Source organism: Neolamprologus brichardi, chromosome 22 (genome assembly GCF_056152115.1).
Source record: "Neolamprologus brichardi isolate AB-2024 chromosome 22, ASM5615211v1, whole genome shotgun sequence".
In the NCBI taxonomy this organism is placed as follows: Eukaryota; Metazoa; Chordata; class Actinopteri; order Cichliformes; family Cichlidae; genus Neolamprologus; species Neolamprologus brichardi.
Window position 1 is genome coordinate 1,464,050 of NC_142124.1, and position 15,718 is coordinate 1,479,767.

General features: G+C 41.9%; 1 protein-coding gene across 1 annotated transcript; it reads left to right on the forward strand.

Annotated features, from left to right (window-relative positions):
* The first annotated feature begins 9,303 nt into the window (after positions 1 to 9,303).
* On the forward strand, positions 9,304 to 14,307 carry LOC148096546 (major histocompatibility complex class I-related gene protein-like). Its single transcript, XM_087835459.1, has 4 exons — positions 9,304 to 9,332; positions 9,448 to 9,539; positions 13,384 to 13,659; positions 13,914 to 14,307. The coding sequence occupies exons 1-4, from the start codon at positions 9,304 to 9,306 to the stop codon at positions 14,246 to 14,248; spliced, it is 732 nt and encodes a 243-aa protein (XP_087691585.1). The 3' UTR covers positions 14,249 to 14,307.
* Positions 14,308 to 15,718: the final 1,411 nt, after the last annotated feature.

Sequence of the window (15,718 nt, forward strand, 5' to 3'; positions counted from 1 at the left end):
TGAAATAGAGCTGATCCTTCTCTGTCCTCACACACTCGGGATCTGAAGTTGTTCAGTCCTACAGTTCTGCCGACAGCTGTTTATTTTTTATTTGTTTTAAAGGCCTTATATACTAACACATTTTCTAATATCATGTTTACCTTTGAGTTGTTGATGCTTTATAAATGGACATCTACAAAGATGAGATGATGGAGCAGGTTTCAGTCGAGGTTCAGTCTGCTGCTGCATCCTGGTCACAACATACAGAGGTGTTATCAGCTCAGTATTGAACAAGAAATATTAATGCTTCAAATTATTTGTCCTAAAGGATGCAAACTGTACAGAGTATGTGACTTTGTGAGCATAATTCATTAAAAATAATTTTTTAACCTGAATATTTGTAACAAACTCAGTAAAAAAAATGCTAAAAAAAATAATCAGAGGAAAAATGTAACATTTTAACTTAAGCTGACAAGCAGAAGTAGTTGGTTTCAGTACATAAGTATCGGGCTTTGCTATTTAATCCGTAAGAGAGTGATATTATACCCCTTATGTCAAACCGAGTGACCCCTAGAATGATATATGGCCCTATGAAGTAATAAAGTAATAAAGGAAGTAATAAAAATATGATATTCATAAAATATAATATTCATAAAAATATGCTAGTTCATAGCTCATTGCTTTTTCCCCCTAAAAAGAACTAATTGATTATTTAAGTTTCTTATATATCAAATAGCATTCTTTTATTTTTTAATCCATTAAAAAAAAAAAGTTTTTATTTTTTTTTATGCTTATTAACGCCATCTGGTGGTGGCTCAGCGTGTGTGCGAGGGCGTGTGCCCGAGGCTGTGTGTCTGTGTCTCCGGACTTTGTGTGTCTCGGGCTCCGTGCTTATGTGTGAAAACGTGTTAATAATACATAGTAAAATAGTGAAACTGTTTAGTTAAACTTGTGCTTTTGTAACGTTCAGTATGGCCAGAAATACAGGCTGCATGCCTTGGGGCAAAACTTTATTTCAATTTATATGCATTTGTTTAATCCGAACAAGGAGATTTAGAATAAAACTCAGAATCGTGAAAAAAAAAAAACTCTGGCGATCCCCGAAAAACGCACCGCGGCTCCCAACATAAAAAACTCTTTTCTCCAAAAAACCCCGATAGGTACCCTCTATTCCCAAAAACCTTATATTCGAAAACAGGGGAAAAATCCTGAAAAAAATCCTTAGTCTTTTGTCTCCCCGCGGCTCCCACCCCCGATCCTCCACGGAGGAAAAGCAAAACTCCTTAAAAAAATCCTCCATTTTCTCCAAAAACGCACGTCCAAAAACCCTTGTTAGGTATCCCTTCTATTCCCAAAACCTTCGAAAACAGGGGAAAAGTCCTGAAAAATCAGTAGTTTTAGTCTTTTTTCTTCAAAACGATCCCTCTTACCAGCTACCTCTAAAATTCTTCTAAAAAATTCTCTAAAAAACTTCGCCCCGTTGCCAATCACATAACAAAGGGGCGGCTCCCCTCGCACCCCGGTTAGCCATTCGGCTGCAGGTATGATGGAGGAGAGATTCAGGCTCAACACCGGTGGGCTTTGGGGCTATGCTTTCAGCCTTAGAGAGAACAAAATCTATTTCTACCAGCTAAAAGCGGGTGAAGGTTTTGGTCACACCGCGGATCGCCTTTACTTTGTCTTATTGGGGTGTTTTGAGCCTCATCGCTACGCCCAAAGTGCAGAAGAGCCTGCGGGAAACGAGCTCGCAACAACCACGAACCAGGGATCAACAACAACTGCCGTCGCTTTCCCTATGTGCATATCATTCGGTAAGTGTTAATCTTCCTCTCTAACTACATTTTTGCATTTTCCTTTTTACCATTCTGTCAATCCTTTCATTTAAAAAATATCACAATGGTTTGTAACACGTACAATACACCATCCGTCCATCCATTCGCTTCCGCTTATCCTTTTTTTCAGGTTCGCGCGGTGCGCTGGAGCCTATCCCACGTACAGTACACTTTAAAATATATATAAGCTCGACTTTAACTCCCGTAAAAGTTTATACATTACATGTCTACATCACCTATCATGGCCTCATCAGGTATCTCATATCATCTTGTTATTGTTATGTTATGCTCCTTTGATATTTTGCTAGTTTGCGTGTTTTAAAACTCTTTTTGTTTTTCTTTATATTTTTAGACTCTGATTTAAGCCAGATGTGTTAACCTGATCGCTGCGAAACACCAGCTCTGCGTGGATTTTGACCGCGAGTGACCGGATGTTGTTTCCGGCCTGAGGTTGCCTGAAATGCCGTGAGGCTCGTTTGAAAGATTGCGCCCGAGACCAACTCCGCCTCCAAGGCGTGTCTACCTTTAGCTGCCACCAGTGAGATATCAGAGCCGGGCTCCACATATCCAATCAGGAGCAGGAGCAAGACAGCTTTTGCAGACTCTCCAGAAATATACAAGTCCTTACCAACTGCTCTGCAACCCAGTGTTTCTGGTCCCCGCACTAACATCGCTTTTTGAGATATTTTTTATGAACCACTAAAAGAGCCATTTTACCCCCCAGTACAGAAGACTGCATCTGGATCTGAGGGCAGCAGCGGGGACAAATGATTGTAATGAAGCGACGGACATTTCATGGCTGGTCTTAGATAATCGTGAGTTATTGTGTCTTATGGTGAAAAGTACATAGTTTTGCAAGAGGCATACAAGTGCTGTGGAAAAAGTAATCATAAAACTTTTTGTGAACACTCTGCTCCCTACGTTATGCTTTAAAGAATGTGATAATGTGATCATCAAAGAACATGATTTTTTTAAAAAACACTTTTATTCTTATGCTTTTAAAGTATGTCAGATTATCTTAAAACACTTATTTGTATGTTGTAATGTTTTTCTTACACCATGTGTAATTTTCATAGACACCTTGTTCATTGTATCAATGTGTAATTATGTGTCTTTGATAAATAAATAAAATATTTAATCTTGTATTTGTGTACTTTCTGGTGATTCAATAAAAAAATAGTCACATATCGCTCTGATAAACACAGATGTCTGAAAGAAATGTTTGATGGGACAAAGGAAACAAATGTCTCGCTGCTAAACTTTTAAGTCACCATGGTTCAAATGAGAAAATGCCACTAGGAAACTAGCAGCTCTAAGTCTTTATGTAAAACATGAAAAACACCCTTTTCAGTGATATCTACAAAGGTGCACTCATTTCTTTGTTATGTACTTTACTGTTCCAATGAAACAAAAAGAAAATCTCATTTTTAAGTACATTTTTCGGCCATCCTGACCTATTTTCAGGGGCAAGAATGTTGATGTTAGACTGTGTTTTAAATCAGGTTTTGATCTTAAACTAACTATCACAGCACTGATTTTACTGATTACAGTTGTAATCTCAATTAGATTACCAAACTGGCTTTTCTCCAGTCAGTGTTATGGTGAAATTTAACTTGTTCTTTTGTGTAATTGCACATGGCCCATCACAGGACCCCTTAGTAAGCTGTAAAGCATAAGTTTTCAATTCACTTTTGTCAGAAAACTTCACAGTATGAGAAGTTACAGCACAGTTTCTCCAAGTGTGTGCTTCTTTTTCAGTCAGCGTGCTTTTAGAGCATCTGCATTAGCTCATGTAGTAAAAGTACAATCAGTAAGTGTACTTTAACATTTGAGATTCCAAGTTACTCTTGCTTAGATCGTGTGAACTATGTCATGAGCCTTTTTCTTTTTTGTATAATGCATCAAACCTGTTCAAATCAGTTTATTTTCAATTTATTTCAACTAATCTAGAGACAAGCAACTCCTGTTTAGCTTCTGTTATGCATTTACCTCTCACACATTAAACTAAATGTTAGAGTTCTCAGAGTTAACATGTCTCATGTTACCATGTTGTATTTCTAATACCCAGCCTCAGTGTTTCGCCCTGTTGACCCTCAAATCCAAACACCAATGATCTAGATATTCACAAAATTCATCAGGACATCTGTAACATCTAAAGTTTTTGTTGTTTTTATGTTTTACATAAAAAAAACTTTAGATTTTCAAATGAAAGTGACATGCAAGGATATTTTTCTTTAGTGATGTTGCTTCAGCAATCTCAAATACTAATTATTCTGGGAATTTTTATGGTCAAACTGTGATTTTCCAAATGTGCGTTTGTGTGTGTGTGCGCGTGTGTGTGTGCGTGCGTGTGTGCGTGCGTGTGTTTGTGTGCGTGTGTGTGTGCGCGTGTGTGTGTGCGTGCGTGTGTGCGTGCGTGTGTTTGTGTGCGTGTGTGTGTGCGCGTGTGTGTGTGTGCGTGCGTGTGTGCGTGTGTTTGTGTGTGTAAAATGACCTTCTTCTTATGATGTTGTCACAGTGAAACATTCAGGATTAACAACACAAATTGTATCGATAGCAGAAACATTCTTATAACTTATAATTCTCACACGTTTCCGCTAGTTTTACAAACACAGTCTTCTTCATCTCTGTTTATGTAGCTTTTATGAAACTGATTTTCCATAGTACAAGTAGCATTTAATCTTTCTTTGCTGTCCGGTATAAATGCAAGAATTTGCAGGCTTTATTGAAACTGTCACAAATGTAACACTCAGTGCCAAAAACAGAGTTAATTAATGTCTCTATGAACACTGCTGCGTATATCAACAGCTCTGAAACCCCCCTTTATTTTTTTTAAAGTAATGCAGGACAGGATCTCTGTTACTCTCTGTGTCTCTAAAAATCCCAACCAAACTGGCAATCACCTTGTAGAGGAATTTCTTTCATTTATGTATTGATCACTTTGTTTATTGGTAATGCTTTTAGCTCACTGTTTTAGCATGTCTGCCTCATACTCCATTCAAACAGTTAGACAGGTGGTGGGGGTCTGGTAACAAAGTTGTCTTGATTAAAGAATGTTAGCTACCGTTCATCGCTTGTCTGCAGGCTTTATTAAATGGAAAACTTCCACAACAACCTCTAAACAATGGTTTATGGCTCTTTATCACCTGCAGCACCATGTAACACCTAGATGTTAGACTTTTTTTTACCAGTCAGTGTTGTTAGCCCCCCAACCTCCAGGCTCCAGGTGTCTGAGCTCTAACCCTTGCTGCCAAATGTGCCTCTGAGGCCTTTGTACCTTTTATGACCACACTAAGTTTGTAGTCCTATCTACTAATATTATTTAATTTTTTTTATTATTATAGCACACGGTTCAGTTAGGTTACTACTTTGACTTTCTCACTTTGAGCACATTTCTGACCCGATACTTTATCAAACGTTTTACTCAAGTGTTTTTGACACTAACAGCTGTACCTCTACTTAAGTAAAAAAAAATTGCCTGCACTTTTGCCACATCAGTTGCCACTTTTCTGGAGTTTATACAATTTTTACATTCACATTTTCAAGGGTTTATGTGTTATCCCTGATCACAGTTCTAAAAAAGTTAACTTTCTTGACATAAAAGTAGCCCAAAAAAGACAAATATATGTCCAGTTCTTTTTACTCCAAACCTACTGATCGGAAAACATTATGTGATGCTGGAAGTTTTTATCCTATCCACCTCCAAAACAAGTTTACCTGTAAGCCAACACATTAGACTTAAACAAATTTGTGAAATTCCTGAACAATATGCTTTGTGCAGTAGCAGTAGTACTAGAACTAGTGCTAGTAGTCCTAGTACTGTGCAGCAACCAGGCTTCAAGAGTGATCACTATTCTGGCTTGCAAATGGTGAAAACATGTCACAGTCTTAGCTGCAAATCAGAAATGTTGGTAAATTTAAAAAAGGAGTTTAAACTTCAGGTTTGGCATAGACACAGACTTTATTAATGCCATACTGGGGAAATTCACATGTTACACATGATTTAGCTCACCTGCTAAATCCCCAGCGCAACAACCACATCAGCATCATTAGCCTGAGTCTTGATCCTCCAGGTGAGTGAGTGGAGTTAAGTGTGTTTGTGTGTGTGATCAGAGGTGAAGCTGCTTTCTGCAAAGTCTCATCAACAACATCTTTAGAAACAATCATCAACAACCAGGAAGAGTCTAAAAGCACTGAATATGAAACAGACCATTTACCATACCCAACACTGAGCTCCTGCACAGTCAGATGGAGTGAAACATAAGGTCCCAGTGGTGTTCTGTTGGATTTAGCAGGTGAGCGTTGTTGCCAGTCAAAACCTTTTTGGAAACTCTTTACAATGTAATTATTGGTTTTACAAACAAATGTATTGGTTTGGTTACTTGAAATAAAAATCTTTTGGAAACCCGTTACATCAAATAAAACTTTCTTGGAAAAACTTTACAAGTATCAATGTAATTATTTGTTTTACAAACAAATGTATTGGTTTTGTTTTATTTGAAATAAAACTTTTTTGGAAACCTTGTACATGAAGGAAAAAGGTTTTTGATGTTGTAAGTTCTGGCTTTAATATTTTCACCTGATAAGGTGAACTTCATACAAACTTTATGTTAGAAAAATCAAACTGTGTCTCGTGAGTGTGTATTGTAGTGTATCCTAACCCTAACCCTACTGCTCCAGTGTATAATTTGACTTATACATTGGATAACAATGTATAAGTCCCCCTCTGTATAAGTCCCCCTCTGTCCCCTTCTGGCTGCCTCTGCCTCAATTTTACCAGGGGCAAGGGTACCTAGACCCGGTTCTTAGAGTACGCTTGGGGAGTGTGATTGTGTGTACAGCGTCTCTTTATGTTTGTCTCCAAGTTGGTTGAGTGTGGAGTAAGTGCATATGAGAGCATGAGGGTGGGAATGGATGTTTGTATCTGTGTGTGCCTGTATGTCTGTGTCTATATGTCAGGTTGGATATCAGACGCCACCTCTCTGGGGACATCTCAGGCCCTCCAAGGTTTGGAGGCCTATCTCCCCCCACCACTTCCCCTGCCGGTGGCAGACGCCCTCAGACATCGGTGGCTGCCGGCGGAGCTCACGGGCACGTCACTGCAACCCCCCCTGGCTTCTGCTCCGCAGCTGCTGACTGACCCCTCATCTGGGACACTCCTCAGCTCTTTCTGGGACAGTGGCGCAGCTGCCCCTCTGTTGGTCTTCCTTGGTCTCTTGTGCTCTGAGGGCCTCTGGATGTCTGGAGTTTTGATCTCCTCCATACCTGCTTCATGCCCTGGAGGACGGAGCTGTGGCCCCCCCACACCCTCTAGCAGATCATTATACGAAGGAACCTTTTAAAACAAGCGCGTCCATGCTCACAGGTGTACACACGGGTGATCACACACACAAACTACACCCTTTTTGGCTCCTACCTCAAAGCACACTGTGCGCTGTCGATCCTACGTGTGGCACAATAATGTTTAATATTTAGTATTTACTGTCATATTCCCATATATCATTGTGATGTTGTTTATTCTATTACTCTCGTTTTCTTCTGCTTGTTTTCTTTTCTCTTTGTCAACAGGTGATCCAGGTGATCGATATATTTATTTATTTATTTATTCATTTATTTTTTGTCTGCTTATTCTGTTGGTTTTTGTTTTTTGCCCTTCTCCCCCGTCCCTCTTCTCAGTTGTTTTTCTTTCCCTCTTTCTTTCTCCCAGTCAAGTCTGTCCCATATTCAGCAAGTGAAAATAAAATAAACAATAAAAGGTGAATCAAATAGACCAATACGGCAAAGCTGGGATGGTGCATTTAGTAAAGTAAATCCGTTGGGCATCTTTCTTCGCCTTTAGACAATAATTCTGATGGCAAAAGAACCAAACGGGACAGGCAAAAAAAAAAAAAAAAAAAAAGAACACCATAACTAGCCCAGCAGCCAGACCCTGAACTTCAGCAGGTAACTGATGAGCAGTCAGGCTGCAGCCTCCGTCTCCACCTGTTCATGCTTCTATAGTAGAATCACTGGATAGACCCAGAACAAGCTGGAGAAATTAGATCTCTTGGCTGGCCTGGGAACGCCTTGATATTCCCTTGGATAAGCTGGAGGAGGTGGCTGTGGAAGTGTGTCTCCCTGTAACCTGAGCCATCCAGCATCCAAGCCCAGTCTGAGTCAGGCAGCCTTCAAACCTTGATGCTGCTGCTAGGTCTGTCAGAGGTGAGAGGTCCCATAATGAAACCAGTTCCAGCTCAGGGACTGCTCCACCAGGGGCATCCCCAGTAACTGGTTGGAGTTTGAGCGTGGACACACTGCCCCAGTGAGTGCACCCCAGCCGGGTATCCCTGTATAACCAGAGCCAGCGAGCCTAACGATTTTCCTTTCTATTTGTCTGAGACCTCTGAGTTATCCAGCCAGGCCCCAGGAGGGCTCCTGTCTGCCTCCAAGTCTCCAGAGAAACTCTGCCTTTGCAGCCAATCTTCAAAGCTGCCACTGTTAACAACACGTCCGTCCTCCAGAGAAGTTCTTTCACCTCCTCCATTTTCATACTGTCCACATGTTCTGACCCTCTTCTCCTCTCTGCTTCCGGGCCAACCCCACCATTGTTTTTGTTTTTTTTACTTTTCTGCTCTCTGGTTTTCATTTTCGTTCTGGGTAAAAATCTTCTTACCAACTGCTGTTAGTGGGCAGGCAGAGAAATCTTGGAACAGGTTGGAAGTGACGTCGTTTAAGGAAACACACACTTTAGTTTCAGCTGTTTTCCTAATTAGAGATGTTTAAACATCCAATGTTTACACGAATGAAACCACTGAGGGAAAAATCTGAATGTGTGAGCATAAAGCAGAAAATAAATACATTTTATTTGCTCAGCAAAAGCTTCTGCTTACTGCTCCACCATTATCTGTTCAAATGATGACTTAACCAAGATACTGTTTTCACTGTCCAACTCTTCTTTCAGGTCAGTAGATCTTTTACCTGCTCACCTTTACTCATCTTCCTTCTGTGATTCTCTGATGTTATTTTTCATTGAGAAAATTCACACAATACCTGGTTTCCAATGTTCCCTGTAGCTCTTCCTTTGTGATTCCTCTCCCATCACACTGTTTTTCTGCTGTTACTGATATTTCAGATCTCATCTGTAAGTCGAAACCTTCTACTTGCCAGCGAGACCCCATTCCTACAGTTTTGGTCAAGGCATGTCTGCCCTCTTTGCTTCCCCTCATATCTGCTATCATCTATTCTTCATTAACCACTGGAACTCGTTTGGCTCTCAGCAACGGCGGTTGCACTTTTCTCCTCTCCTCCTTCCCCTTATCTTCCCTGCTTAGCCTCTCGTGTCCTTCTCTTTTCTCGTGTGTATTTCACTTCCCTGGATCAGTCTCTCACAGTTTGTGTCTAAAAACCTAAAAGAGAATTATGGATTTGATCAACTGGTCTCTGAATGCTATTGACACCCTTTTCCCAGTCTGGGCTCGGGAGAACCCGGGTACACGACGGACGGGTGGCAGAAATGGAGGATCGTGTGCCTGGCGGGACGAGGTGCGGCTTCTCAGAAAGGGCTCACTGAGTGCAGCATGGTTAAGACCTTGGAGGCGCTTACGGCTGCAGTGAATACTCAGAATAACACCTCTGAGCGTATATTGGATTAAATCAGGGAAGAATCCACTCGGAACAACACCTCTGGGCAGAAGCTGGATTACATCGCGGATCAGTTGGCTGCGGTCGTGAGGTCTCAGAATCTGCTCTGTGAGCAAAAGACTGAAAAGACCACAGAGTTAAAGGTAAATAACATCATGGAGAAACTCGCAGCTATCCAACGGGAGATTGAGAGACCAGTGTTGGAGTGTTGAAAACAGCTTGAAATTCTCATGAGTTGTTTGTAAAAGAAAAATCACCATTATGATGCGGCTACCCCTTCGGCGCCAGCTGTGGGCTCAAGGCTGGAGCTGAACAAAAACTCCCTGATAACAACGGTGTTTAGTCTGTTCCTTCCCATTCCATGCAAGGCCACCTGGGTTGGCTGGTAGACTGTTTACTTAGCCTGACAGGGCGAAGGACACTGTCTCAGCTGAACTATGGACACGCACACACATACACTTACACTGATAAGCACTCACACATCCCCCCTCCCCTTCCAATGCCTTCGATGCTTGTTGCCTCCTGGGAACACGAGGCGGGTCTGGGCCCGCGCTGGAGAGTCGGCGCAGTGGCAGGATGGCTGCTGTGTTGCCTGGGATTACTCCTTATCCCCTACCCAACCCTGTTGCTGGTCACGTGCTCCATAATGTTGTGCTGTGGACATTTATGTGCATTCTGTGCAGAGGAGTTTTTTGTTTCCTGTTCTCGTGCTGTCCTCTGTAGCCCAGCATGAGCAGAGGTCTCTATTTTTCCTCTTGTACTTTCCCATTGTAGTGTATATTTCAGTGTTTTTTTTCTGTAATGCAACCGTTCTCTGACTTGTATCCCCATGTGATGTCTGTGTCGTGTGTGTAAGGTCGGGGGGCGGGTTCATTCCACTGCAGGGCAACCTGCCACTGCATGTGGTGAATAAAATTTGAACTTGAACTTGAACTGTTCCTGCTTCCCTCAAAATTGCTGCCATCACCCCAATAGTGAAAAAAAAAACTGGTCTACATCCCAGTAATTTTGATCATTTCCGTCCTATTTCCAATCTACCATTCCTTTCAAATATTCCTGAGAAGATAGTTGCCACACAACTCCACTCACATTTAACTAATAATAATCTGTATAAACAGTTCCAGTCTGGTTTTCGTCCCTCCCACAGCACTGAAACAGCACTTATAAAAATAACCAATGATCTTCTTATGGCAGCTGACTCCGGTTTACTTTCCATTCTTATTCTCCTCGATCTGAGCGCTGCTTTCGACACTATTTCTTCTCTGTTCTCCTCAGTAGGCTAGCCTCCATCGGTCTCTCCCATACTCCACTAGCCTGGTTTAAATCATACCTGTCTGATCACACTCAGTTCATTCAACTCAAATCCTTCACTTCTCAGCCCTTTCCTCTGGTCACTGGCGTGCCCCATGGATCTGTCCGGGGCCCCTTCTTTTCATTATCTACCTTCTTCCGCTTGGACACATTTTTCATAAATATAATATCCAGTTTCACTGTTATGCTGATGACACCCAGCTTTATCTGTCCACTAAACCTGATTCTGCTCTCCCCCCATCCTCCCTCACCCTCTGCTTAGCTGAACTAAATTCATGGTTCTCTTCTACTTTTCTTAAACTCAACAATAACAAATCTGAGCTTCTCTTGGTCGACTCTAAATCAACATTATCCAGGACCAACAGTTTCTCTATTACGATCAATAACTTGCCGGTCTCCGTTTCTTCCTCTGTGAAAAGTTTGGGTATCATCCTTGACAGTACTCTATCTTTCAATTCACACATTAATAATGTTACTCAGTCTGTATATTTTTAATTGTGCAACATTAATCGTCTCCGTCCTTTTCTCACTCCACACGCCGCTGCCGTTCTTGTTCACAGCGTTGTTACTGCTCGGATCGATTACTGTAATTCACTTCTTTTTGGTCTTACTCAAAAATCCATTAATAAGCTTTAATGTGTCCAGAACTCTGTGGCTCGTATCATCACCAGGACCCCTTCCATCCATCACATCACTCCTGTCCTGCAGCAGCTTTGTCGTTTCCAACCCACTTCAACTTGCTTTCTCCCTGCATGTTTTTTTATTGGTTACACACATTAATATTCATAAAGCTTGTTGCTGTATTCTGGTTGCAAAGTGTGATTGTGCTGTGCAATCATGTGTGTGGTTATATGATGGGAGTGCAGCTCTCCCAGATTGTTGTTGGTAGAATCTGTTCTTCTCAAGGCTGCTTGTTCCCCTTATCAATGTCGTGCACGTAGTCGTATGCGTAGGTTACATAGATAGCAAACAGAAGCATTCTAGCTTTTTAAATGGCAACCTACAACACATACATTAAACCTAACAACTTCTGTATACATTTAAGGCTGTTCATCATCTATCTCTGATGATGATCCCATCTCGGTGTCTTAGATCTTCTTCTCTTTCTCTCTTTCTCCCCCCTGTCTTGCCACCGTGGCTTTCAGCTGCTCCTCAACTCTGGAATTCTCGACCTCCTGATTTAAGAAATATCACTTCCTTTTCTCTCTTTAAGTCTAGACAAAAACGCACTCGTTCAAAATAGCTTATCCCACATAACCTCTCCACTCTGCTATGTTAAATTAGTTTTATGCCTTATGACTTTATGATTGTGTAAACTGCCTGCTTTTATGTTGCTTTTATTATTCTGCTGTGTACAGTGTCCTTGAGTGTTCTTCAAATCAAATGTGGTAAATTTAAACTGATGATGGTGGTACTCTAATGTTTCCATTACTGCCACCATCAGGCCAAACTTCGCTATGATTATAATTATTTAAAGTTGTAGTTATTCTGGGACCACTAACTTTTGTACATTTTGTTTGTACATTTACATATTTTACACTATTTAACCGTTTTTGTTTTTGTTTTTAAAGAAAAGCAGAACGATGTGCAGCCAGAGTTTATTTCATTATTTAAATCAACACACTGAAGTTACAGGTTGCAGACATGGTACAGGAGGGTGGAGCTGCCTGTAGCTGTCTGTGGTGCTGAAGCTTTCAAACATTTCATACCAACACTGACTACAACTGTGACCACAGGGGGGCAGCATAGAGCCAGAAAGTGTTAGTGTAGCTGTTCACCCCTATAGTAAGAAACAAGAAGACTGATGAAGGAAAAGCTTCTTCCACTGGTGTAACACACAGGTTTGTATGAAGTCACACTAACTAACCAGCAGTAACCCACATTTGATCAAAGCAGGGGCAGAACTTTAATAACAGGTTATAATGTGTCATCACAGTTGTTGTCAATCCAAACACACTTTCTAATCTTTCTAATATAACTCACCTCTCCACCTCTCTGGGAACATCTCAGGCCGTCCAAAGTTTGGACGCCTATCTCCCCTCACCAGCTAGATTATTGTGATGGTGTTGTGTTTATTATGTTGCTCTCTTTTTTGCTTCTTTTATCTTTTTCTCTCAGCGGGTGATCCAGGATTTTTTTTTTTTTAAGTGCCCTTTCTCACTGTCCTCCTTCCTGTCTGTTTTTCTTTTCCTTCATCTTTCTTCCTTTCCTATCCCCCAGCCATGTCTGTCCCGTCTGTAACAGCTAACAGATCATCTGCAGAGGAATGGCTTATTTGAAGAGTTTCAGTCAGGTTTCAGAGCTCATCACAGCACAGAAACAGCTTTAGTGAAGGTTGCAAATGATCTTCTTATGGCCTCTGACAGTTCAATTCAATTGTATTTATATAGCTCCAAATCACAACAACAGTCGCCTCAAGGTGCTTTATATTGTACAGTAGATACAGAGAAAAACACAACAATCATATGACCCCCTATGAGCAGCACTTTGGCGACAGTGGGAAGGAAAAACTCCCTTTTAACAGGAAGAAACCTCCAGCAGAACCAGGCTCAGGGAGGGGCGGGGCCATCTGCTGTGATTGGTTGGGGTGAGAGAAGGAAATTGTGTGGGATAAAAACATTTCCTCCTGTGTGACTTTCAGACACTCACTCCCTCACCTACATCTACACGGCGCTCTCCAAACCTGTCGGCCTCCCGGGCATCCACCAGTTCACAGCCATGGGTTTGCTGGACGACAAGATGATCGACTACTTTGACAGCGAGCATCAGGCAACAGTTCCCAGACAGGAGTGGATGAGAGAGCGTTTACCTGCTGATTACTGGGAAAGAGGCACACAGTCCCGCAAGAGCAAGCAGCAGTGGTTCAAGGTCAACATCGGCATCCTGATGGAGCGAATGAGGCAGAATGACTCAGCCAGTAAGTCTTTGCTGTTTTAATGATTTAATCACTCAGGTAAAATCCATGAAATCTGAATGATCAATAACGAAGCATGAAATGAACTAAACTGTCTGTAGAGGAATGTTTGAGCTTGAAGTTCCTCAACTCAGGAACAAATTGTTCCTGCTTACTGGTTTAAATTAAAAAGGTTTTAATGATTTGATTTATGTTCATATTTTCTCCTCTGATGTTTATTTAAACATTATTTATTTATTTCACCCTCCTGCTTCCAGACCTCCACGTTCTTCAGAGGATGGTGGGCTGTGAGGGTGAAACTCAGCCTAACAGCACGCTCAGGTTTGTCCGAGGCGTGCACATGTACAGCTACGATGGAGACGACTTCCTGTCCTTCGATGATAAAAACGGAGTCTGGGTCGCTCCGACTCCCGAGGCAGAACCCACCAAGAGGAAGTGGGACGGCGTCCAGGTGCTGAAAGAGTACACCAAGGGATACCTGGAGGAGGAGTGCATCGATTGGCTGAGCAAGTTTGTGTATTATGGACAGAAGCAGCTCAAAAGGAAATGTATGTATGACATGAAAAAATTGTTTTTTTTAATTCATTATTAGTGGAGCCTGTAGAGTAGTTTTAGTTATAAAAGTTAGAAATTCATGAACCCTTTTTTAAATTTTTAGGTCAGTGTGTGACAACATTTCACATTAAAAAGTATCAATAATGTTGTTTTTTTAATTTCTGTCCAGTCTATTTTTTAACTGTTGCACCTCCTGAGGTGGAGGTGCAGCCACTGCTGGGCCTTCTTTACCAGGGTGTTGGTGTCGTGGGTCAAGGTGAGATCAGCATAGATGTGGGTGTCCAGAGGAGACCCAGGACAGGAGAGACATTATATATCTTGGCTGACTTGGGAGCACCTTGGTGTTTTCCTTTTTTTTTTTTTCTGTCCCATTTGGTTCTTTAGCTGTCAGAATTGTTGTCTGAAGACCAACAAGGATGCCCAATGGATTTATTTTGCCAAATGGATCATCATGGCATTGCCGTATTGGTCGTATTAGTTTTTCTGTGCAGAACAGAAACGATTGATGTTTGCTGATAGTGTGCAGCTCGTTTCCTCCACCGTCTCCACTCAGACACATCTGCATGTAGAACTGTGAAACTCTTCAACAACAGTCAGTCTGGATCACAGTAAACTGTAGGATTACACTTCAGCATGTGATTCATTCACACTGCATGTTAATGAACATGCTGCTGAGGTCTGATGATGACATCAGAGTTGAGCTGCTTCACACATGCAGAACAAACCACTGAGTTCATCCATGATCACTGACAGTCTGTGTTACGTCTGTTTACAGGACGCAGACGTGGAGCCAACGACAACCAAGGTAACATCTTTATTTTTCTCTTATGAAGTTTGATGCTCAGAGACTCGAGTCAGTCTGAGCCGATCCTTTAACACCTTTAATCTGACAGTAACAGGACAGTAGCTGTCTGTCAGTTTGGTCCCTGCAGGATCACAGACAGTCTGTGACTCAGGTCCCTTCAGAGAGCTCTGCTCTCATGTTGGTCCCTGTGTTCAGTGTAGGTCAGCAGTTCATGTAACGAGCACATGTTTAACCTGTGGGAGAACACAAAGCCACAGAGAGGCTCCAGCTGAGTTTGAACCCACAACCTTCCTGCTCAGTGAAACCACCACAGCACCTGCTCACATCCCAAATACTGCATCTACTGCTTCCATACTAGAGGAACTGCTCCTGACACTTCCTGTGAAACACTGCCACCTGGTGGTGAAGTTTGAAATAAAGTGTAGTGAGGTCTGATTAAGAGCGACTCCTTTAAACGAGCAGCACAGCAGATCTTTGGTTCCTGCTCTCTCCTCTGTTTGTGCAGCTCAGTCTGCTGCTGAGCTCCTTCCTTTACAACAGCTGGGCTCCACACAGCCAGCTGTGAGCTTTGGCTCCACCCTGCAGTGGTTCACACCTGAGCCCGACAGGTGAAACATGGCTGCTGTCAGGTGTGTGCAGAGGACAAAGGTTCCTCTCTGTGACTGCGCTGCTCAGTTTCTCTTTATGAAACAAACAGAAGAA